The following is a 25,864-nucleotide window of genomic DNA, read 5'->3' as shown; positions in this document are numbered from 1 at the left end:
TATATTATGGAGGAATTAGGAAGGAAAAGTAAGGCTATTCAGGAAAAGCTTTAAATTGAGTCCCTGTATCTACTATTCCTGCTTCCAAAAAGACAGTATTTAGCCTCGTTCTTCAAAATTTTCAAAATAGAGATCATGGACCAGAAGCAGTGGCATCTTCTGGGAGATTGTTAGAAAACTAAAATATCAGGCCAACTCTGACATACTGAATTAGAATCTACCTTTTAAAAGATCCCCAAGTAAGTCAGACACACATTAAAGTTTGAGAAAACCAGTACAGAAGAGTTCTTAATATCGACAACACTTTTCAAAGTTCTAACTGAAGTCTTCTATCTAGCTTTTTTTATTCATTTCTTTCCCTTTTGTAACACTCTTGCCCTTTCCCACTTTAATTTCAGCCCCCTGACAATTCCTCCCCAAATTGATAAGGACACCAAAGTCATCTTTCTAGCCCCAATTAAACTTAACACGATGCTTATTACATAAAGGCTCAACATTCATTTAATAAAATAAAGAATAAGTATTGGCAGAAGTTGTGTGACAGGTGTATTTACAACAATGACAAAAAAAGAAGAGTAGCTGCTGGGGCTGCTTATGTACAACCAAAACCCGCATGGGATTTGGTTCCTTGGTTTGGAGGTTTAGGGTCATGGTTTCATGGACATCCCAGTTACTTGGCCTAATAATGTGTTTAATGCTTCTGTTCTACCTCCTAATTCACTGCGTAGTGCCTGGGGTCTTAAAAGCTTGCAAGCAGCCATCCAAGGCACAACAATTGGTCTCTATTCAACAGGAACAAGATGAAGAAGACAGGAATAAGAGAAGGAAGGATATGGAATGTGTGGATAATTGTTTCCATGAACAAATGCCAACTCTGCCACGAAACCAGAAGAACTGGATGGTACCCAGCTACCATTACTGAACATTTTGATCAAGGATTCTATAGAAGAATCCTGATCAAAAGAGGGAAAATGTAGACTAAAACCTCAAATTCTCAAAAACTCCAGGCTTTCTGGAATTATGGAGGGTGGATAAACCCCTGAAAATACTACCCTAAGATAATCTTTAAATACTGTACCAACAACATTCCCTAAGATCTTCTTAAAACCAAGCAATAGTTTAGCTTAACTAGTGAAAAATATCTGCCTTGAATAATACACTCTTTCAAGAACTATCTTTATGGAATCAAGTTGACAAACAGCAACTGGAAAGATTATTCTCTTCACTCAACTCATCTCTTAGTTTATGGAGTAGCAAATGTATCATCTAGCCTTGAATTAATTTTTCAAGTGTATATTAATGCTCCAAGTTCAGGTATTCCATTCTTTTGAAGATATGCAATAATTTTATATTTTTCATAATGCCTCAAAGCCCTAAAGTATCTGCTATGAGTTCATTAATTGGAATAATTTTTACCTCCATGCTGCAACTAGTATAATCATATGTCCCCCCAAGAAAAGGTACCTCAACTTTCAATTCAGTGATTTTACTTGCAAGCCAAGTCCAAGTTTAACAATTTAATCCTAAATAGTGATGAACAAAAATTATCAAGAGAAAACAAATATCTTATTTTCATTTGAATACTTAAACTGGAACATCTCGATGTCCAAAAGGTTTCTTACATTTCAAAACAAATAAATTAGAGAATTATACCCTACAGAGAAGAGATTCAAATTGCCACTATATCCTACCTGTCTGGCTGTCCTGTATAGTATATTGACTAATATGAGCTATTACCAAAGTACTTTATAGCGAGCTTGTTTAACACTTATTACATTACTAATACTTCCAGAAATAAAAAAAAATACAAGATTCAGTCCAAGCACAACTATTCACAATTCCAAGACCTCCAACCAAGAAAATGTTTAAAGTTGTGGCTTTGTTTTGAGTTCTAGTGAAGTGGCAGCAACTGGTAAAAACAATTCATAACTAAGATCATGACAGAAAGATACTTAAACATGGATGTTCCTGAATGAATCAGAAAAAGTAAGGAGAATGTAAAAGAGGGGAAAACCACCACCAAAAAAAAAAAAAGAAACGCAAAACCATGTTTGACTCACCCAATTCACCCCATTTCAGACGCACAGAAGTATTCAGAGCTAGGTGGTCATTTTATGATATAGGTAGATGCTGACACAAATTATTTTAGAAACAAAATAAATAAAACAAAAGGGTGAAACTAACACAGGGAAGAAGGAAGAATTTTATTTAACAAGTATATGTTTTAGAACTGAATACGGGTGCATATCTAAAGTCCTAAATGATTAATAATTGACCACTTGAGGGTTCAGTTCCAAACTGTGCTTCATTTTGAAAATAATTATTAAGCTATTGAAAGTAAACGAAGGTTTGGAACTCCAAATGTTAACACATTCCTATTTTTTCTGTTTTCTCTTGTTACTTTTTAAGAACTATATTTGCCTAGGGAATAATGATAATCTGGGTACTTAGACCATCCAGCTCTTTATGTCTATGGTACATTTACTTGAAGAGAGGAGATGCAAAAATATCCACAGAAGAGAGTAGCACATATTACAGAAAATGTATCTAAGATGAAAAGAATAAAATTATTTGAGCTACAAAGCATCAACCCAACAGTATATCCATCTGAAAAATAATTAAATGTTTTAAAAACTTCTCTCACATTTGGACTAGACATGTAATAAATTTTTATTTTTTAGAGTTGGGGTTATTTTAATTTACAATGAAGTCAAGTGCATGATGATCTTCCAAAGATTAGATGACTCATTTGGCAAATGAACTAAATTTAAAACTGAATGTGCCTCAGCATCTTTGATATCACTAAACTGGAATTCACATATTCATTTGCGTACTGTTTTTTTCTAAATTTAAGTTATCTTTTTTGTGATAAATCAGCATTTATACGAATGACATTTGATAAATAAGCTATATATAGTTAGATAAAACACAAAGACTGCCTCCCTGTGTGATTTATATATAAAAAGAGAAAATGCTTATTTTATGAGCACAATTTCAAATTTAATGTTAATTAGGACAATTAAAGTCAAACCTTGAAAACCTCTGTCAAGCTAAATAGCTTTATATTTATGCTGGCAAATAAATGCCAGTAGCTCTCTGGCAGCTGTTCAAAATGCTTCCAAATAAAGTTTACTCCAATATATACATAATTCCTAAAAAAAACTGTTTTTCGAATATGAAACAATATATTAAAAACAAATCACAGACTAAAGCTCATAAAATATTCAAAAGAAAAATCATATATATACATACATAAATACACACATATATATGTAAAAAAGGTGTGAACAAAGTACCATCTGTTTCTACTGGCTATCAGCATACAACAGATGGAATTGTGATTGCCAAAAGTATTTTCCCTTCTCGTCAATTGGCTGTAAAGTTTATTTTTATCTAATTTAATTTATATTAACAGAATTAAGAAAAATGTCTGAATAGGAAAAAAATAATCAATTTGCCTTAATAAATTAAAATATCCACAGGTCTAAAGATATAAAATATACATTTTATATAATAAGTTCCCCTATAAAACCTTTCTTATTTACCAAATAAGTAAAATGCAGAAGCTCTAGTTGTCCCTCATTCTCTTGATTTCATACTCCTGGAAATAAACAAAAACGATGGATTTCCAAGAGGCAAAATGCACAAGAGGAACCTTTAGGTTCTACATGAGATTACTTGCACTAAGGACCTAACCATGAATCTCTCCAAGCAGCCAAAATGAGTTAAGTATGGTCCAATTCACCACAGACATTTTATGCCAGGGGGTTTTCTAAAGGCCTACGACAGACACGGGTTTTATAATCTGTTTAGTACCTCAGAGGTATTTAAAGCCCCCAAAACAGTCTTTCCCAGAACCACAGTAGAACTATGGTAACTTAATTCAAATAGTATTATAAAGCCAAAGAGCAAATTAAGACATAGACACATGCATAGAGCTGGATGCAAATGTTTTAACATTTTTCATAAATTAGAATCAATAAAAAAAGAAAACAAAAAAATTATATTTCAGATTTTCAGACTCTCCATGGCTTAAGTCCTAACTCTGTTAAATAGGACACTACTTGGCATATACGTAAAACTAGTTAAAATATAAATGTAATAAAAGTAAATACTACAATATCTGATTATCTCACATATAAAGACTGCCATTTGTAATCGACTAGTGGCTCACAGTTTTGAAAATGAGACAGTAGATTAAGTGTTTAAGTCCCTTTCTACAACTAATGATCTATAAGAAATAGTGCATCCAGGAAAACAATACAGTTTTCAGTCAAAGTTGTTAAAAAGCACTTTGACTTTTTACTGCTTTTAGTTTCTAAAAAAGGAGATATATAAAACACAACAAAAACTTACGAGTCAGGAAGAAAAATCTGAGAACTTCAAAGAGTAGATGATGCATGTGTGTAAAAACTATGGAAAGATAGGTCCCAGCAAGTCCTTTTGGCACTTGTTTAAAAGATGAAAAGTCACTAGATAACATAGAATACATAGAAAATGAAAAGAAAATTTGAAAGCTTTCAAGTTACATTAAAGTTATTAGAAAATACTGCAGAAAGCACAAACATCAATTTTAAAGTAACTTCAAAAGGGACATGGGTAAGCTAATTTACATTTTCTTCAAAAGTAATTTCCTTGCTTAAAAGTAAGTGAAAATTTTCCACTTTTAAAAAAGAAAAAAATAGAAAAATGTCTAAGTAACAAGCTACTTAAATAAAAGTAGCCCACGCTGCTTTTATAGTAATTCTATAGCTTCGCTGATGAAATGATAAATACACTAGCAGAATGAGACAATTCCCTCACTAACAAAGAAGGGGTAGAAAGACTCTTCCAAAGCACACTGATTTCAGACACATGGCGGAAAATGAAAGAGAACTTATTGATAAACCCTCACTGAGCACCCATTGTGAATCAAATCCTGTAGTAGATAGTGAGCAGAAAATGGTAAATAGGACAGTTCTGATTTACCTGGAGCTTGGGACATTAGTCTACAGATACCAGACAAATAATTACATAAATAATTAACCATAAACATCATAGGAGCCCTGGTGGCTTAGTGGTTAAGCACTTGGCTGCTAACCCAAAGGTTGGTGGTTTGAACCCACCAGCTGCTCCACAGAAGAAAGATGTGGCAGTCTGCTTCTGTAAGGATTACAGCCGTGGAAACTATGGGGCAGTTCTACTTTGTACAATGAGCTGGAATCAACTCAATGGCCATAGGTTTGGGTTTTTTTTTTTTTTTTTTTTTTTTTTTTGGTTTATGGTAAAGTCATATGCTGCTCAGATCTTTAAAAATCTCAACAATACATTTATCAAAATTGTGCTTAAATGTATCCGTGAACAGTGGGTCATATTTTTTTAATACCTAAATTTAAAACTCTAAATTTACCTCAAAGATGGGTTTAGGGAAAATAACAAATTAAAAAAATAAACTCTCAAACAGATTTAAGTGTGACACTGGCAAACCTCAAATAGGAATGAGGATAAAAAAGAATCCAAGATTGGTAAGGTAGGACAAGAGGATAAGGAAACTCTGGCAGCGTAGTAGTTAATAGCTACGGCTGCTAACCAAAAGGTCAGCAGTTTAAATCTACCAGGCGCTCCTTGGAAACTCTATGGGGCAGTTCTACTCTGTCCTATAGGGTCGTTATGAGTCAGAATCGACTTGATGGCAGCAGGTTTGGTTTTTTGGTTTTGGTACAATGGCTAAACATAGGATCCAAACAAGGTACTAGACCCTGCATTGAAGGCAGGAGGTATCTGGGTAACTAGGCTGGGAAACTGTGAGAATAAAAATGGCTATTGGAAGTGTAAAGAAGGGCTCACAACATACTGAGGTCAAAGGAATTTGGATTTATTCAGTTATTTCACAGACATCTTAAAAATAAAGCCAGATTTCATAGCCTTAAAGTTATTTCATATAATCCTCTCTCTCTACTCAATGCAGAAAACCCTTCTAAAAGTATCTCTGACAGCCACATAACCTCTGCTATTACAGTTCCAGAGAATAAGCCAGCATGTTCCATTACAAAAGAGTTATAATCGATGGTCTCAGTTTTACTGACTGAACACACAAAGACTAAATTAGGTCTAGCTTTCACATGACGGAACTTCGAATATTTAACAATAAATGACCGAATCTTTATTGTGTAAAGAATCTGTTCATTCATTTATTAAACTAATGAACAGACAATCAACTTGATTACAAAGGTGATTAAGGGCAGCAAAGGAAAACAGTGCTATGGGAATAAGCTTTCAATTATTCCTCAAGTATCCTTTTAGAATTTCACCACTCAGGCCACTTTTTCTTCCATGTAATAATCATATTAGGTTTTGTTCTCATAGCTCTTATGAAACAAAAACAGGAATGAGGGCACTAATAGAGGATTATTAACGCTTTACAACAGATATAGAATCTCATAGTCACTTTTCATTTGTTGAAGAGTGTAATTAAAATACTTCAGCACAAAGAACAAAGAGGGAAAATGAGCTACAGTTTTTTTTTTTTTTTAAATAATATCATCAGTGTAATTAACCATCACAGAAGCCCAAATCAAAACCACAATGAGATACCACATTACATCCACTAGGATGGCTATAATAAAAAGAATACATAAGTGTTGGCATTCTCATACGCTGCTCGTGGAAACAGAAAATGGTACAACTACTTTAGAAAAAAGTCTATCAATTTCACAAAAGGTTAAATATATGACCCAACAAATCCATCCCTAGGTATATACGCAGGAGAACTGAAAACATACGTTCACACAAAAAACTTGTTCACGACAGCATGATTTGTAATCATAAAAAAGTGGGAAAAAATTTGACAAATGGATAAATAAAATGTGGCATATCCACAAAATGGATTATTAAAAATGGCATGAAGTACTGATGGATGAACCTTGAGAATATTATGCTAAGTGAATGAAGCCAGTCACAAAAAAACCACATAAAGTATGACTCCATTTCTAAGAAATGTTCAGAATCTGTCTTGGAAGAAGTACAGTCAGGATGCTCCTTTGAAGCGAGGATGGTGAGACTTCGTCTCACATAATTTGGACATGTTACCAGGAGGGACCAGGCCTTGGAGAACATCATCAAGCTTGGTAAAGTAAAGAGTCAGCAAAAAAGACGAAGACTCTCAATGAGATAGACTGATGCAGTGGCTGCCACAATGGGTTCAAACATAGCAGCAACTGTGAGAATGGTACAGGATTGGGCAGTGTTTCATTCTTTGGTGCATGGGGTCACTATGAGTTGGAATCAACTTGATGGCACCTAACAACTACAACAGAGCTAGAGAGTTTGTGGAAGAGGATGATGAATCACTGGTAATGGGTATGGAGTTTCTTTTGGGGGTGATAGAAATGTTCTAAAATTGGTCGTAATGATGACTGCGCAACTCTGCAAATAAGCTAAAAACATAGAATTGTACACTTCAATTGGGTGAATTGTCTGGTATGTGAATTATATTTCAATATACCTAATATAAAAAAGCATCATTAAAGGATCTAGAGCAGTAATATTAATTGCAGCAAACTCTAAAAGTTAATGAACCAATTTTTCATTATTAAGTAGTTAAATTTTATACTTAACTATATTTAACTAAATATAGTAAAACTAAAGTCCCCTTACAAAATTAAAGTTCCATCAACAATGAGATAAACTAATTAAACATTATAAAATCCACCTATTGACCCCACATCTTTTAATGACACAAAGGATTTAAATGAGAATGAAAAAACTACTGCACTACTGGAACTTTCCGGAAGTATGAATGTCATGCATTTCTAGTATCTCTGGCTTCCAGTAAAAATAATTATACCCACACCTATTACTGTCAAATCGATTTCAATGCATGGCAACCTATAGGACAGAGTAGAACTTCCCCGTAGGGTTTCCAAAGCTATCATCTTTAAGGGCGCAGACTATCACATCATTCTCCCACGGAGCAACTGGTGGGTTTGAACCACTGCTGACCTTTCAGTTAGCAGCCAAGTGCCACCAGAGCTCCTAAAATAATTACATAATGTTATAAATCATTTTCCCATTTCAGCTTTAAATGTTAAAAGAAATGCAGAAGTCATTCTATGTATTAGTTTCTATCACTGCCATAACAAATTATGACAAATTTGCTATCTTAAGCCAAATTTATTATCTCACGGTTCCATGGGTCAGAAGTTTTACACAGTTCACACTGGTGTCATGGATTGAACTGTGTTCCCCCAAAATATGTGTCAACTTGGTTAGGCCATGATTTCCAGTATTGTGTGGTTATCTCCATTTTGTGATTAGTATAATTTTCCCATATGTTGTAAATCCTAAACTCTACCTATAGTTAATGAGGCGAAGATTAGATTATGTTGAAGAGGATTAGGGTGGGATGTAACACCCTTGCTCAGGTCACATCCCTGATCTAATGTGGGGTGTGGCCTGCACCACCTATTATCTTACAAGACATAAAAGGAAAGAGAAGTGAGCAGAGAGTGGGGACCTCATACCACCAAGAAAGCAGTGCAGGGAGCAGAGCCCATTCTTTGGACCCAAGGTTCCTGTGCAGAGAGCTCCCAGACCAAGGGAAGACCGATGACAGGGACCTTCCTCCAGACCCGACAGAAAGGCCTTCCCCTAGAGCTAATGCCTAAATTTGGACTTGTAGCCTACTAGACAGTGAGAAAATAATTTTCTCTTTGTTAAACCCATTCACTTGTGGTATTTCTGTTATAGCAGCACTAGATAACCAAGACACTGGGCTAAAATTAAGGTGTTGGCAGGCTGCATTCCTTTCTGGAGGCTCTAAGGGGACAATCAGTTTCCTTGCCTTTTCTTGGCTCATGGCCCCTTTCCTCCAGCTTCAAAGCCAGGAACATTGTCTCTCTCAGATCCACTGTGTGTAGTCATATTTCTCTCTCTTGTCTCTGACTAAAGCCAGTAGGTCCTCTTGTTTTTAGGGACTCATGACTAGATTGCGTTCACATAGATAATCCAGAATAATCTCTTTATCTCAAGTCCATAACCTTAATGATGTTTGCAAAACCGTTTCTGCCATGCTAGGTAACATATTCACAGGTTTCAGGGATTAGGACATGGACATCTTTGAGGGGCCATTATTATACCTACCACACTGTAGACATCAAATGTATAAATGAATTTAGTAAAGATATCATCCGATAGATGGATGGGGCATTTAACTTTAATTACTTGAAATTAAATAAGTAACATTTGAAAAATAGTTAAGTATAAAACAATCACGCAAAATAATGTAGGTAAAAACTTCTACAGCTATTACAATTAACATGATCTTAGGCTAAAATTCAGTAACGTAACAGTATAAGGGATTTCACTCCTTCCATTTGCTGTCAGTGGAATATCCCTCTCCTATAGGACATAGGACACAATAGGCATATTCTCTGGAGGAAAATAACCAGGCATAGAGAAAGTAGCAATAAAGTGACAACTACAGCTGGAGAGCTAAAATCCAATTCTGCTTTCTAAACTCTGAGATCCCTTAAATCAGTCTGTATGCAAAAGCCAATACAGAAATGATCAGAATTTCCTTAGCACAGAAAAAATTTAAAGAGAAATGAGTTGCTCTAAAAAATATTCATACCTATTTATCTGTAAAAATCAAGTGGTTGAAATACAAAGTAATTTTTTTGTTGTTGAAGGCATGCTAAAACTCAAATACTTTAGTTACTAAATGAATCTGTATTAAGGCTAGGTAATTAAGAAAGACAAGGTAATTAAGATTTGACCCAATTAACTTATTTAAAAATTTTGTTGTTAGTAATGCCAGAGGTGATTTGTTGTCATCAAGATGTCTATCATAAAAGCATGTTCTAGGTAAGACAGCTATAAGTATTATGACACCTAAATGTAGTTCAAATTTTTTGCACTAAATTTTACACTAAAGGATAAAACCGTATATGCTAAATGCTATCACAAGTGGCCAGCTTGCTATTCTTTTTTTTTTATTATTATTATTTCAACTGATCGATACTAAAGTTTTGGGAAATGGATAATGAAGACTTTCTCGGCTGGTACAATACTTGCCTACTAGAAACAGTTAAGCTGTAGTCATAGTGGCTCACCTCAAACTTTTGTATTCTACTTCACAACCATCATGTTACCTGCCCCACATAGTAATCCTACCTCTCAAAGGGATGCACACTTTCAATTTTATACTACACTTTTTTTAGGATAAACTTTCTAGCACTCACTATTTCCTTGTTGGCAGTCATGTCTTCATTTTGGTATTCCATTCAGCATCTAGCCCAGTGCCCACATTATTGGTTGCTCAATAGACACATATTCAAAAAATAAACCTGATGATGGTTCAAGTGCAGGGCAGGGAGTCATAAGCAAAGACTAAAGTATATTTAAAGATCTGAATTCCCACACAACCAGTTTTTACTTTTAACAGACAGAACCATTTAGTTCAGCAATAAATGTGTCCAATAACACTCATGTTATAGATATTTACCCTACAACTTAAAAAAGTACAAATAATATATAACAGGTTTGTGTTTCCATACCAAACCCAGTGCAGTTGAGTCAATTTCAACTAATAGCGACCCTATAGGACAGAGTAGAACTGCCCCATAGAGTTTCCAAGGAGTGCCTGGCGGATTCGAACTGCTGGCCCTTTGGTTAGCAGCCATAGTACTTAACCACTAATGAATGTTTAAACCCACAAGGGTTTAAACATTATAAATAAAAGCTTGTCTTTCAGTACAATTTTCTCTTTACCACACTCTGAGTGTTGACCCAAAGGACAGAAGAAGTTAAAGATCAAATCACTGAGGTTCAGAATTTAGTGGCATGCATCAGAAGTCACAATCTCACGATCTTACCTTTAAGAACTGAGGGATAAAGCTCAAGATTAGCAAAATCAAAGCAGATGGGATAACTACAGAATTAATTGGCATCTCTAAAGATGTGAAAAACAAAACAATTAAATCTTAAAACTAAGACATTATAAAATGTAAAATGAGCAGTAAAACAGCAATCTACAAGGTCAATAGTATTATAGTTACTCTGGCTCAATTGTAAAGAAATAACCTCAGAAATGTAAAAAAAGAATAAAAATTCATGGTTGAAAGATTACAACCATGTAACATTTTTAGAATTTCAAGAAAAGATTTTTTTTTAACCTATGTTAATGCGAAATCAGAGGGAAACACTGTATATGCAATATGGTCGTTCAAAAGTGGGCAAAAAAACTCGTTGCTGTCATGTCGATTCCGACTCACAGCAATCCTATAGGACAGAGTAGAACTGCCCCATAGAGTTTCCAAGGAACACCTGGTAGATTTGAACTGCTCACCTTCTGGTTAGCAACTGTAGCTTCTAACCACTAAGCCACAAGGATTTCCAAAAGTGGGCAAGTTATACAAATTAATTGACTGTCCTATGTGCAGATTTTGTGCAGGAAAATAAAAGCAATTCTCCCAGGACAAAAAAAAAAGCTATATTATGTTACAATAAATGAGATTTCAATCCCAAAGACTAAACATTTTCATCCCTATAATCAATTAAAAAATGCATGAAAAAAACTATGCGCAACGATCATTACTATCAATAAAGAAATTAAAACTATTAGGAAGTCCTTACCAGAACATAAAATTATACAGGTAGTCCCTGACTTACAGCAGGGTTCCATTCCAATGACTCTGCTGTAAATTGGTTCCGATGTAAGTCACATATCTCGTTTTTTTTTTTTTTTTTAGTTTTCATTATTATTGCCTTTTACTATCAGTATCTTTATAAATCTGATCTTTGTCTTCGGGGATTGGTATGAGAATGATAACATCAGCAAATTACGTGCTGCTACGTTGTATGTTGTATGTAGTACATATTACTAACAGTAAGATGTACAAAAAAACATGGTCATAAGTGCACTTTGTCGACATCGAATACAAAGCAGTCAGGGGCTGCCTATAATGTGATATTACCATATAAACTGAATATAAAAATCCAGTCACGGGCTCAACAACTAAAAAAGAAGTCAAAAGTTGATTCTCTACTTCCCTTATGTTACTCTCTTTTAAAGAACTAAAAAAGAAAAAGAATAAAGAGGAAAAAAAAAACTGTTACTCATAATTACATGGCAAACATTGCAAGCGCTAGCCAGATACCAACAGCAGGTGTTAACTCTCTATTTTAAATACTAATAACATGTTGCTGTTAAAAAATTAGCATAGCGCACTTATAAAAATACCTTGCAGGGTGATGTTGTAGTCATTGGCAAAAAAATGTAGACCGTTATTTGTATAAAAATACAGTACTGCTGAGCCCATAAAAAGCCCAGGCTCACTTTCTTTGGCCTACACTGACTGCGGTATTTTACACTTTTTTTCAAGTCACTGTCTCTGTATTTATGCTTCCAGCCAATCATTTAACCAGTCAAGAACCTATTGTGTGCCTTGCACAAAGCTGGGAGTGTGAGATTAAGGATAAAAAGAAAACATACCTGTGCTCAAAGAGAAAAGAAAGGGGAGGAGGGGTAAGAAAATATTACTTTATAGGGCACCTATCATGTACCACGGAAACCATAGTGGCATAGTGGTTAAATGCTATGGCTGCTAACCAAAAGGTCAGCAGTTCAAGTCCACCAGGCGTTCCTTGGAAACACTGTGGGGCAGTTGTACTCTGTCCTGTAAGGTCGCTAGGAGTCAGAATTGACTCGATGGCAATGGGTTTGGTTTTTTTGGGTTATTTTTAATCATGTACCAAGTAAACACTATACTACGGACATTTAGAAGTAGAGTTGGTTACTATGCTAGATTGTTGGTGATGAACTTGGCACTCTTCCCTCCACTTCTCGTTATCTTCAGGCTGAAAACATCTCCCACAGCACATCTCTGTATAGTTCCGTATCAGTAAACTTCTATTTGAAAGGTGCCGTCAAGTCGGTTCCCACTCATAGCGACCCAATGTACAACAGAATGAAACACTGACCAGTCCTGCGCCATCCTCACAATCATTGCTATTTTTCAGCCCATTGTTACAGCCACTGTATCAATCCATTTCCTTGAGGGTCTTCCTCTTTTTTGTTGACTCCCTACTTTATTAAACTTCTGGCAGTTCCCTATCAAGGTACTGCTGCAAATCACTTGTGAATGATCTTTCGCAAAATTTAACTTGTGTGTGATATTAAAATGATATTGTTCAATAATTTCCACATTCTGTTGGATCACCTTTCTTTGGAATGTGTACAAATATGGATCTCTTCCAGCCGGTTGGTCAGGAAGCTGTCTTTCAAATTTCTTGATACAGAAAAGTAAGCACCTTCAGCACTGCTTCTCTTTGTTGAAACATCTCAATTGGTACTCTGTCAATTCCTGGAGCCTTGTTTTTCACCATTTTCTTCACTGTACCTTGGATGTCTTCCTTCACTATCATCCGTTCTTGATCATGTGCTACCTCCTGAAATAGTTCAATGTCAACCAATTCTTTTTGGTACAGTGACTCTGTGTATTTCTTCCATTTTCTTGTGATGCTTCCTGGTGGCGTAGGGGTTAAGAGCTACGGTGCTAACCAAAAAAGACGTCAGTTCGAATCCACCAGGCCCTCCTTGGAAACTCTATGGGGGCAGTTCTACTCTGTCCTATAGAGTTACCATGAGTCAGAATTGACTCGGCAGCAATGGGTTTGGGTTTTTTTTTTTTTTCATCGTTCAATACTTTCCCTATAGAATCTTTCAATATTCAATTTTTTTATTCAATTCTTTCAGTTTGAGAAATGCATGCCAAGTGTTTTCTTCCCTTTCGGTTTTCTAACTCCAGGTCTTTGCACATCTCATTATAATATTTTACTTTGTCTTCTCAAATGACCCTTTTAAATCTTCAGTTCTTTCACTTCATTATTTCTTCCTTTCCATTTAGCTACTCTGTGTTCAAAAGCAGGTTTCAGAGTCTCTTCTGACATCCATTTTGGTCTTTTCTTTCTCTCGTCTTTTTAATGACCTTTTGCTTTCTTCATGTATGACGCTCTTGATGTCATCCCACTACACCTCTGGTCTTTATGTCAAATCTATTCTTGAGTTCAATGCATCAAATCTATTCTTGAGATGGTTCTAAATTCAAGTGAGATATATTCAAGGTTGTATTTTAGCTTTTGTGGACTTCTTTTCATTTTCTTCAGCTTCAACCTGAATTTGCATATGAGCAATTGATGGTCTGTTCAGCAGTCAGTTGCTGGCCTTGTCCTAACTGGTGATATTGAGCTTCTCCATCGTCTCTTTCCACAGATGCAGTTGATTTGATTCCTATGTTTTCCACCCAATGAGATCCATGTGTATAGTTGCTGTTTATGCTGCTGAAAAAGATATTTGCAATGAAAAAGTCATTGGTCTTGCAAAATTGTACCATGTGACCTCTGGCATCATTTCTATCACCAACGTCATATTTTCCAACTCTCAAACCCTTTCTGTTTCCGACTTTTGCATCCCAATCACCAACAATTATCAATGCATCTTGACTGCATCTTTGATCAATTTCAGGCTGCAGAAGCTGGTAAAAATCTTCAATTTCCTCACCTTTAGCATTAGTGGTTGATGCGTGAATTTGAATAACACTCATATTAACTGGTCTTCCTCATAGTCTTATGGATATCATTCTATCACTGACAGCATTGTACTTCAGGATGGATCTTGAAATGTTCTTTTTGACAATGAATGTGATGTCATTTCTCTTCAGTTTGTCATTCTCAGCACAGTGGGCCATATGACTGTCTGATTCAAAATGGCTAATACAGTCCATGTCAGCTAATGCCTAGGATGTCAATCTTTATGCAGTCCATTTCATTTTTGATGACCTCTAATTTTCCTAGACTCATACTTCATACACTCCATGTTCTGATTATTAATGGATGTTTGCAGCTGTTTCTTCTCATTTTGAGTCATGCCACCTCAGCAAAAGAAGGTCCTGAAAGCTTTACGCCATCCACATCATTAAGGTCAACTCTACTTTGAAGAGGCAGCTTGTTATGGATTGAATTGTGTCCCCCCAAAATGTCTGTCAACTTGGTTAGGTCATGATTCCCAGTATTGTATGATTGTCTACCATTTTGTTATCTGATGTGATTTCCCTATGTGTTGTAAATCCTATCACTATAACGTAATGAGATGGATTGGTGGCAGTTATACTGGTGAGATCGACAAGATTAGATAGTGTCTTAAGCCAATCTCTTTTGAGATATAAAAATGAAAAGCAAGCAGAGAGACATGAAGACCTCATACCGCCAAGAAAGCAGTACTGAGAGCAGAGCGCTTCCTTTGGACCTGAGGTTCCTACGCTGAGGTGTTCCCAGACCAAGGGAAGACTGACGACAAGGACCTTCCTCCAGAGCCAACAGAGAAAGAAAGCCTTCCCGTGGAGCCGGCGCCCCAAATTCAGACTTCTAGCCTACGGGACTGTGAGAGAATAAGCTTCTTTTTGTTAAAGCCATCCACTTGTGTTATTTCTGTTAGCAGCAACACATAACCAAGAAGCAGCTCTTTCCCAGTTGCAATTTGAGTGCCTTCCAACTTGCGGGACTCATCTTCCAGCACTATGCCAGACAATGTTCTGCTGCTATTCATCAGGTTTTCACTGGCCAACTTTTTCAGACTAAGATATTCACTATCAATTTCTCTAATGTCTCCTGGAGCTTCTCAGACCTATGATGACAGCTTTCTTGACATCCATGCCCCAGTTATGCCAACGGTGGTATAAATCACTAATTCCCAAAAAGTGGTTTCTATTTTCCTAACTAAACTCTTAGTGATATAGTCACTAAGCTGCTGCAATTATACAAAGTCTGTAATTCTGGTCCATGGAGAAGTTCCTGGAAAAACAGTAATCTTGTCTAGGCAGCTGCACTATGAACTAGCTGAAAGTATGGGCTCTGAGGCAATCTAAGTTTGAATCTTGGCTCTACCGCTTATAAGCTGTATGTCCTTGGGCATGTTACTTGAACTCTTTATCTCAGTTTCTCATCTGTAAAATGGCAATGATACTAATAACTATTTCATATGGTATTTATGATGATGAATTAATACAAAGCACAGCATCTAACAGGTAAAAGTTAAATTAAAAATACACTTCTCAGTTCTTTCTCTTCTTTAGACTTAGTTCTATCTGTACCCAGTAATAAAAGAGCGAATAACTGTGATTAAGTCATTGATATATTGCAATATGGGGCATTTGAAGAGCCAATATAAGAAAATGTTACAAAGTCAAATCTCTGGATAGCCAGAAATAATATAAAAGAGAAATGTCTAAAACCAGATTATTCCTTTTACTTATTTATAACTGAATATTTCTATTTTTCCTGACTATTCCTAAACTACTTTTCCATATGTCTCATTGATGATTCTTTTTTTCTTATTTTGGACAGATATACCAAAAGAAACGTAAGATATCCAAAGTTCAAAATACAGGTAGTCCTTGACTTGCTATGTATTTGTATTACAATGAACCACACTTACAACGCCTGTTTTTTTGTTTGTTTGTTTTTGTACATGTTATCATTAGTAATATGTGCTATATACAATGTTGCAGAGTATAATTTGCTGATGTTATCATTCTCACATGTAATGTTTCCACCCCCAAAGACAAATAAAGATCAGATTTATAAAGATACTGATAATAAAATGCAATAAAAAAAAAAAAAAAGACAAAACTGACTTATGAGAGAGTAGTCATCAGAAAGGAAACCTGTCATAATTCAAGGTCTACCTATATGTACCCTTCTAATAAAGGTAGGTTCGAGGCATCTGAGATGGGTTGAGAAAGGGGAATGCTGGTAGAAAAGTCAAAGGAGACATTGTCTTTACTTATATTGCTGAATTTCTCACAACAAAAAACTATTTACATATTAAATTTTTATTGTGGGAAAAATATTTGCCAATTCAACCATTTTTACATGCACAATTCAGTGACACTGATTACATTCATCACGTTGTACAACCATCACCACGATCCTTTTCCAATTATTCTACCACCATAAAAGAAATTCAGTGGCCCCTCAACAATGACTCCTCCTTTCCTCCTCCTTCCCACCCTTGGCTGCCACCAATAACCTTTGGTCCTAAGAGTTAACAATTCCCAGATTTGCCTGGTCGATGGTGACATAACAAAAAACCAAATGGAATAATCTAGGTGATTGCTCTCAAAAACAATCCTTTAAATGATTACAATATGGGGGTTACTATCCGGTACTGGTTTTTTTTTTTTTATGGATTAAAAAAAAAATTTTTGAGAAAACTGTTACTTTAAGGAAAAAAATAAAGCTTCTCTAAAATAAAACCGATAACAAAACAAATTATGACAACTAACCTGATAAACATCTTTACATCTCCTTCGGTGTGTAGACAGATTTTTGAAAAGTGCCTTCCTTGGCTCAAGGTAGAAAGCAAAAGACATCTCCCCTGAGAATTCATAACTGCAAGCCAACTCTTATGCGTTTGGAGCAAAAATTCACACTACTCATTTAATGGAAAACACATAACCCAAAGTTTTATTTAAAATGTTCTCAGGTGGCAGTCCCCAGGCACCTGGTAATAGCAAACAAAAATGCTTTCTGGAAGAAATTCTTTAAGCCCTGATCTTAAGGAATTTTCAATGAGGTAAAGACTAACAACCTGACAAAAAAAACTGGAAAAGACTCACATACACATTTCTCAAAAAAAGAAATACACCTAGCCAAAAATATAAATAGACGTCCAAAGTTACCAGTTGTGCAGAAAAACGCAAAATAAAACAGCAACACACTATTTTATACACATTATATTGGAAAATATTAAAACATGGGAGAAAACAAGTTTATGAAGCAATAGAAACTGTTAATCATTATCCATTGCTGCTGTGAGTATAAACTGGTTTGGAAAACAACTGGTATTATCAGCAAAAATTGAAGATGAGATACCCATAGGTCAGTAAATCCATGCCTTGGTGTATTCGCCAACTCCTTGTTACCATGCTCCAAGAGACAGTCACAAGAATCTTCGACACAGAATCATTTACAATTAAAAAAAAAAACATGGACACAACCCAACTGTCCATCAATAAAACAAAAGGTAAACTAAGTAATGATATATTCTTTCAATGGAACACTATACATTGGTGAAAATGAATGAGCTACAGCTACAGTGATCGGCATGTATGAATTTCTTCATCACTATGTTGGTCAAAACAGTAAGTTACAGAAGAAAAAAGTTTTAATCAATTCACACTAAATTCAAAACCTGCAAAATTAAACAATACATCATTTATGAATACATGCATTTGGAGTGCATTATAAAGCAAGAAACAAGAATGAGAAATACAAAGCTGAGGAAAGGTTGACTTGACCTCTGGGCAAGACAGCGGGGGATGTGATTGTCGAGGGATTCTCAGAGGACTTAACCAGACTTAACAGGTGATGTTCTCTTTTTTAAGTTGTGGTGGATACACTGGGTGTTCATTATTACTATTCTTTAAATCAAACATAAAAACTCTAAAGTCTCAGGTATTTATGGTATATTTCATAGTGTAAAATAATAAATTTTTTTAGAATAGTCAATAGTAATTTCTTTCTTTGACTCCTGAGCATATATTGTCCCTCTGTCTTTCTTACCAGCTTAAATTTTGGCCTCAGGATTTTATGATGATTATGATAAATAATGGAAACCCTGGTGGCATAGTGGTTAATAGCTATGGCTGCTAACCAAAAGGCCATCAGTTTGAATCCACCAGGTGCTCCTTGAAAGCTCTGTGTGGCAGTTCTATTCTGTGCTACAGGGTCACTATGAGTTGGAATCGACTCAATGGCGGTGGGTTTGTTTTTTTTTTTTTTAATGATAAATAAGGAATACATTACCGTGTTTCTTATTGGAATCTTCTTGGGTTCTGGTGGTACATCTTGTGGAACAAATTTCACTGGTTCCTTAATCTGTCTCCTTGATCGTTTGGTCCCATCTGGTAAGGTTTCCATGGCCATATCTGCTTCCATGTCACTGCTCCCTGCCTGGTCACATTCTGAGCACTGCCTACACGGGGGAAAAAAAAGACCATTAAATCCAGACATTTATTTTTACCTCCTAGCTTTAGCCATAGTTTCTATTAACATAAAATTCAGGTATATGTGAAGAATATATAAAAATATACATGGGTAGATGTGATCGCAGGATGTACAGTGACTTAACATACAGAAATGCACACATACTTTTCTAAGAATGATGACCATGAATACAATATGTAAAGCAATTTAATTTATCCCTATAAGTATAAGAATACACACAATATGCTGCATGTTTAAGTGAACAGGCATAAGAGATTAAACACTGATTAAAAGGGGAATTTCCCTTTGGAAATCATGACTTTTCTTTAAATGACATATACTACAACACCTGAAAATCACAATCATTCATTGACACTGACTCTACTCCTTGTTACAGCTATTCTTTTAATCTTAGCTGATAACAGACTGTGCTGAAAAGCCCACCTAAAGAAATCTGTAAAACAGACTCTAAGAGGGACTGAATAAATAAATAAATAAATAAATAAATGGGTCGGTTTAGTTGGTGGTCCATTGTTGTTGGGCCATCGAGCTGATTCCAACTCATGGTGATCCCATATGAATCAGAGTAGAATTGCACTCCATGGGGTTTTCAATGGCTGTGACCCTTCGGAAGTAAACTGCCAGTACTTTTTTCTATGGGCGCCTCTGGTGGACTCGAACTGCCAACATTTTGGTTAGTAGGCAAGCACTAACCACTTGTACTACCCAGGGACTAAAACAGAAGTCACACAGCTGTATGCTAGTAAATGTTTAAAACCTGGCTCTCAGGGAGAAAAAAGCTTTGATTTGTAGCATGTGCTAATTTCCATGCCATGGAAATTTCAACCTACCAACATGGCATCAATGAATGTGGAGTTGGGAAGAAATAACGTAGTAACATAAACATACATTGTTTTTCTACCATACAGACAGAACAGACTTAACCTCAAGAGAATATGTAACAGTAAAATGAAGTAAAATATTTAGGAAGTGATACATTTTAACTACTTATTGCCTTTATTTTTTAATGACTTCAAAACTAAATAAAGCTGTTAAAAAGGAAAAACTGCTTTCCATACTCAAGGTAAACTAAAGAAAAAAATAATTTTCTATAACTTATTCACTCCAAAATTAATACACCCAATAGCCAACCAACACTAATTTGATATTAGAAGCCAACAGAAATCTTATTAGAAACTACAAGAAATTAAAGGCTTGACTACTCTTCAATAGTAGCTTCTACCTTCAGTTAAAATGTAACCAATGCACAGGACCTAAGTAGATCATTTCGGAAGGGCTTTCACCCCCAAAGACTAAGCACCTTCATCGAAGTTCTTCCAAAAACTTCCACACACAACTAGAAACCAGATCTCTGCAAGCGAAAATGTTAGGAAGATCCATAACCTCATTTAATGAGAAAACTGCACATCTTTATGCCCAGGATCATGACAAAATAGCCTGGCCCTGAAGACTACCAAATTAGCTTTTGGTTCAGAAACCCATCTGTTGTTGTTGTTGTTAGGTGCCATCAAGTCGGTTCTGACTCATAGCAACCTTAAGCACAATAGAACAAAACACTGCCCGGTCCTGAGCCATCCTTACAATCTTGTTATGCTTGAGCCCACTGTTGAAGCCGTTGTGTCAATCCACATCGTTTAGGATCTTCCTCTTTTCCGCTGACCCTGTACTCTGCCAAGCATGATATCCTCCTCCAGGGACTCATCCCTCCTGACAACATGTCCAGAGTATGTAAGATGCAGTCTTGCTGTCCTTCCTTCTAAGGAGCTTTCTGGTTGTACTTCTTCTAAGACAGATTCGTTCGTTCTTTTGGCAGTCCATGGTATATTCAATATTCTTCGCCAACACCACAATTCAAAGGCATCAATTCTTCTTTGGTCTTCCTTATTCATTGTCCAGCTTCCACATGCGTATGATGTGATTGAAAATACCATGGCTTGGGTCAGGCGCACCTTAGTCTTCAAGGTGACATCTTTGCTTCTCAACACTTTAAAGAGGTCCTCTGCAGCAGATTTACCCAATGCGATGTGTCTTTTGATTTCTTGACTGCTGCTTCCATGGCTATTGATTGTGGATCCAAGTAAAATGAAATCCTTGACAACTTCAATCTTTTCTCCATTTATCAGGATGCTGCTCCTTGGTCCAGTTGTGAGGATTTTTGTTTTCTTTATGTTGAGGTGCAATCTATACTGAAGGCTGTGGTCTCTGATCTTCATTAGTAAGTGCTTCAAGTGCTCTTCACTTTCAGCCAGCAAGGTTGTGTCATCTGCATAATGCAGGTTGTTAATGGGTCTTCCTCCAATCCTGATGCCCTGTTCTTCCTCATATAGTCCAGCTTCTCGGATTATTTACTCAGCATACAGATTGAATAGGTATGGTGAAAGAATACAGCCCTGACACACACCTTTCCTGACTTTAAACCAATCAGTATCCCCTTGTTCTGCCTGAACAACTGCCTCTTGATCTATGTAAAGGTTCTTCATGAGCACAACTAAGTGTTCCGGAATTCCCATTCTTCACAATGTTATCCATAATTTGATATGATCCACACAGTTGAATGCCTTTGCATAGTCAATAAAACATAGGTAAACATCCTTCTTATTGCTTATTAATATTGCTGGTATTCTAATATGCTACAGCAGTTACTTCTTGAAATCTGGAAGTTTCAAATACACATAGAGATCAAAAGAAATATTCCCTATCATATTTGAAAAGAGCAGACCAGTTTGAATATATCAAAACTAACTGACATAAGAACACTACTAAAAAGCTATCCTGTGAATACAGTGAAAGGATTTAAGCTTTATAATAAAATGAACAGAGGCAGCCCTATCAGATGAAACAATGTGCTTAATATGACTGAGGAACACACATGACCTTTTGTACAGCTACCATTTAAGAATTTGGGGTTTACTCTTTTCTAAAACTTAGAAAGGTAATTTATCTGAAAAGAACACTCATGTTCATTTCCAAAGCTTTTCACTTTCTATATCCTCCTTCCTATCAGGAATGAGTCTACATTAAAATTTGATTATCTATCTCTCCCTTGGACTAAAATTAAGGAAAGGATAAAATTCATTATACATATCATAAGCATTTATCAAACATTCCTAGTGGTTCAATCTGCCTAAGTTAATGAAAAAAATAATTCAGAAACATATGTCAAATGTTCCTAGGTTTTCAAAGAATGGCTGAACTTAAATAAAGTAGCACAAACAATAAATTTCAGAAGTAAACCTTCAGGAGACACTAATTTAGAAAAAAAATATTAAATTATAAGTAAAAGCATGAATAGGAGGCAAATTTTTGATGAATTTATTTAATTTCAAAATAAAAATAAAGCACTTAGGAAGTTCTTACAATAAAGCAAAAGAGAATTATAAACATATTGGATAGAATTCATGCCTAAAGTAAGAATCCATTGTTAAGATACCAAAATAGACTCAATGAAAACTCATTTCTTAAGAATATTTTTAGTTTTATTCATATTATATAGTAATAAATATTTATGGGAATAACTATTTTAAAAATGTGTTAAATCTTTATTGTGAATCTATAGGATACACCATTTCATCTTATACTTCTGAAACTGAAAGCAAGCCACTTTTAATGTCCAAGTCATTTCATTTTACTTACCAATAACTGTTTTTGGTCTTTCTTGGCATCCGTGTTAGAGGAGGATCCAGACATCCAAGATGGTAATGGAGTTTGCAGGTATCACATAACAAAAGAAGATGTTGATCATGGTTCTTCTTACAAATTCCACAACTTTGAATGAAGGTGGCAAATAAAAGATTAGAATAATTATTATCAATGAAAACAGCATATTATCTAACTTCCAAAATTTCATCAATCATTGACTTTTCCATTCAAAAACTTAACATTTATTCTGTTGAAACAAAACTTTTTTCATAACACATATCTTTTTATAATGTTAGTAACTGATTGTTAGTTCCAAATACTTTTGAGAATTTCTACTACAAACTTGAATATTAAAAGAGTCAAACCTTTCAAAGAAGGTCTACGTAAGATATTTATTCCCAACAGCCTCTTATGTTTTAATTCAAATGATCACTTAAAGGCCATTTAACGTTACCTCAATTTTTTTCCAAAAATACAAATTATTAAGCAAAAGAATTTGCCAATTTTCTAAAACTACGAGTTACTTTACAAACTTTTAGTTATAAACATTTTGAAGATCCTTCAACATGGAAATAAACTACATATGTAAAATCTCTTTTTAAAATCAGACTTGCAACGCCAATTGATGACTATTGCAAAAATCACAGAGTTTTATTACTGCTGTTATGGCTATTTTGAATTTTTTAAAATTCGTTTGTTTTTAAGAAATCTAACTGTTCTTGTGTAAAAATGCAACTTAACTACTCCTGAGAACACAAGCACCATGACCTGAAAACCTACAGTGTATTTTACTAGAAATGCACAGATTTAGGGAAAAGTTGGCAAGATCCTAAAAGGGCGATCTAAGAACAGAAACAGCAATGATGTTTGGTTTGTTTTGTTTTAACTTCCAGTAAAGATGAGCACCACAAGAAAACAACAACCTGGTCTTAAAGTTGCTCAGAATTAAAAAGAAAAACCACTTAAAATATATTCTGAAACAAGAATGTACTGTAGTCACAGAAGTTAGCAGCATAGTGATATGTCTGATGGTTGCAAAGGCCAGAATGAGGACGTGCCAGTTTTCACACTGTACATTAAGACAACAGTAGGCCTTTCCCACATTTCAAGGGAGTTACTCGCTGTTACCTATGGAGGGTGCCTTCAACAAAGATGGATGGTAACTACAGAGATGGATACTGTGCTACTGCTGCTGTTCTTGAGAAAGGAAGAAGCTGTGGGGAGAATATTAATGTATTTATACAGGTATAAATATCTGTGTGTATATGTATATGTATGTATATATACACACCTGTGTGTATGTTCCTACAGACGCATGTTCATACACAGACACACACACCAGTGACTTCTAAACTTCTCTCATTTAATCAATGTAATGTTACATGAAAAAAAAAAGAGATTCTAAGCTATTTGGATATGGAAAGAAGTCTTGACTATGTAGAATGATTATAATGGTGAATGCTGTAAGAATACTGAGCCAAAAATAAAGAACGAAAGTACTTCTGGAAACAGAATTAGTACAACTGAGTAGAGAGAGAAAAAAATGTTACGACAGAATCAAATTTAAACCTTATCTTCACTGCACACTACTGTACAAAGGCAATAGATTCAGACTGTACATACAATATCCATCACTACCTAAAAATAAAATAAAAGCACAGACAAAACTCTTAACTGAGTCAAGTAAAATAAAATACAAATGTCTACTTGCCTATTATATTGTTTTAATTATTTAAGAGAATAATCATCTACATTATTTAAAGTGACTTCCAATTCCCTAAAAGGACTATTCATTTTCAAAGAGCTTATGCAGATATAGTCTGTTACTTCAAAGAACACAAAAAGTCATTTATCTTATCATTAAAAGGGCGACAAAAAGGTCTTCTATCATTCAACCTGGAAAATGCTTTTAATAAAGATATTAACACAATACCTTCAAATGCATTTCACTTAAATTCTGATACAGATATAATTTACTCTCAAATACTTAAAGGATCTTATTACTAATAAGTATTAGCTCAAAAAACATAGCATTATTCTATCATTATTCATTATACCATTATTCATTACTTGCCTATAAAGTACAGCTGGAAGAGTACATGTCTTTTGTGTGCCTCCTTCTTTTTTACTTGGTTTTCTCTCCTTCGGTGCCCGCAAAATTGCTGGTATGTTCAACTTCTATTGATTTGAACAAATGTAGTTTGTATTGTTTTAAGGAAAAAAATGTAAAGCAACATTTTCCTCTATTTGCCACTCGAGCCAACTAAATAGCTATTACACTAGCAAAAAATGATTACAGTGAGTTCTTATCTCACAGTTACTCCCATTAGAAATCTGTAATTCCAGAATTCCATCCATTTTCAGTGGAATGCTAAAACACCATAAAAATTAAACTTCTACTTTAGCTTTAAAAAGTGAAACAGACAAGCATTTAGGAGGTAAAAAGAAGAAGAAGAAGATAAGGAAAAAAACAGCCCAGCACACGTGACAAAAAGAATATTGAGGTCGTTTATTCTCCTCAACATCCCAGCTATGTTGGTGCTCCATAGGTTAATTAGAAAAATTATCTTATTGGACCAAACTCTCCACAAAGCACACCGATTCTCTTTGGGTTTCTCCTAATCTGTAGTATGCTAGCTTTTCAGACAGCAACCATCTATCAAAGTCATTTCTCAGTGGCTCTGTGGGCCAGCATCTGTTCAACCAACTGGAAAAAAGTGTCATGCCAGCAGTACAAATGAATCCTACTTCTGCTGTATATTTTACATTTGCACAAGAAAATCTGTGGACTTCTGTTAAAAGTCATTTAATAAATGAAAATGCTCTTTTATGGTATTAGATAATGTTTTATACTAAACAGGAGATTATTACGAGACATACTTGGCACAACGAGCCAAAAAATAATGCTAGTTTGGCAAATAAACTAATAATAGGCTTGAACTCAACATTAACTATTTTAAATATAAAACAATATATTCTCCCAAAAATCCCATCAACAATCTGCCCATAGGAGCAAAGGTCAATTCTTCCATAGGTGACTACTCATTCTTACCTTTGAAAATTCATTATAATTTATGCCACATATACCCTTGTTCACAAAAGAAGTTACCTTTGAAGCTAGCATGACAATACAAAACAGTATTAATTCCTAAAATAATATATACACACAAATTATATGATG

At 35.1% G+C, this 25,864-nt stretch overlaps 1 protein-coding gene across 7 annotated transcripts in view; it reads right to left on the bottom strand.

The window, feature by feature from the left end:
• Positions 1–25,864, bottom strand: part of PHF14 (PHD finger protein 14) — a 206,111-nt gene that overhangs the window by 111,921 nt on the left and 68,326 nt on the right. For all 7 annotated transcript variants that reach the window (XM_064290016.1, XM_064290017.1, XM_064290018.1 and 4 more), the window contains exons 12-14: positions 24,758–24,861; positions 22,678–22,809; positions 18,844–19,012 (exon numbers count right to left, since the gene is read on the bottom strand). In XM_064290016.1, coding sequence (XP_064146086.1) covers positions 18,844–19,012; positions 22,678–22,809; positions 24,758–24,861 — 405 coding nt within the window. The remainder of the gene's footprint in view (positions 1–18,843; positions 19,013–22,677; positions 22,810–24,757; positions 24,862–25,864) is intronic.

The sequence above is a fragment of the Loxodonta africana genome, chromosome 8, assembly GCF_030014295.1.
Source record: "Loxodonta africana isolate mLoxAfr1 chromosome 8, mLoxAfr1.hap2, whole genome shotgun sequence".
NCBI classification, from domain to species: domain Eukaryota; kingdom Metazoa; phylum Chordata; class Mammalia; order Proboscidea; family Elephantidae; genus Loxodonta; species Loxodonta africana.
The sequence above is the reverse complement of the archived record's forward strand: the minus strand, read 5'-3'. Positions and strand labels throughout refer to the sequence as shown.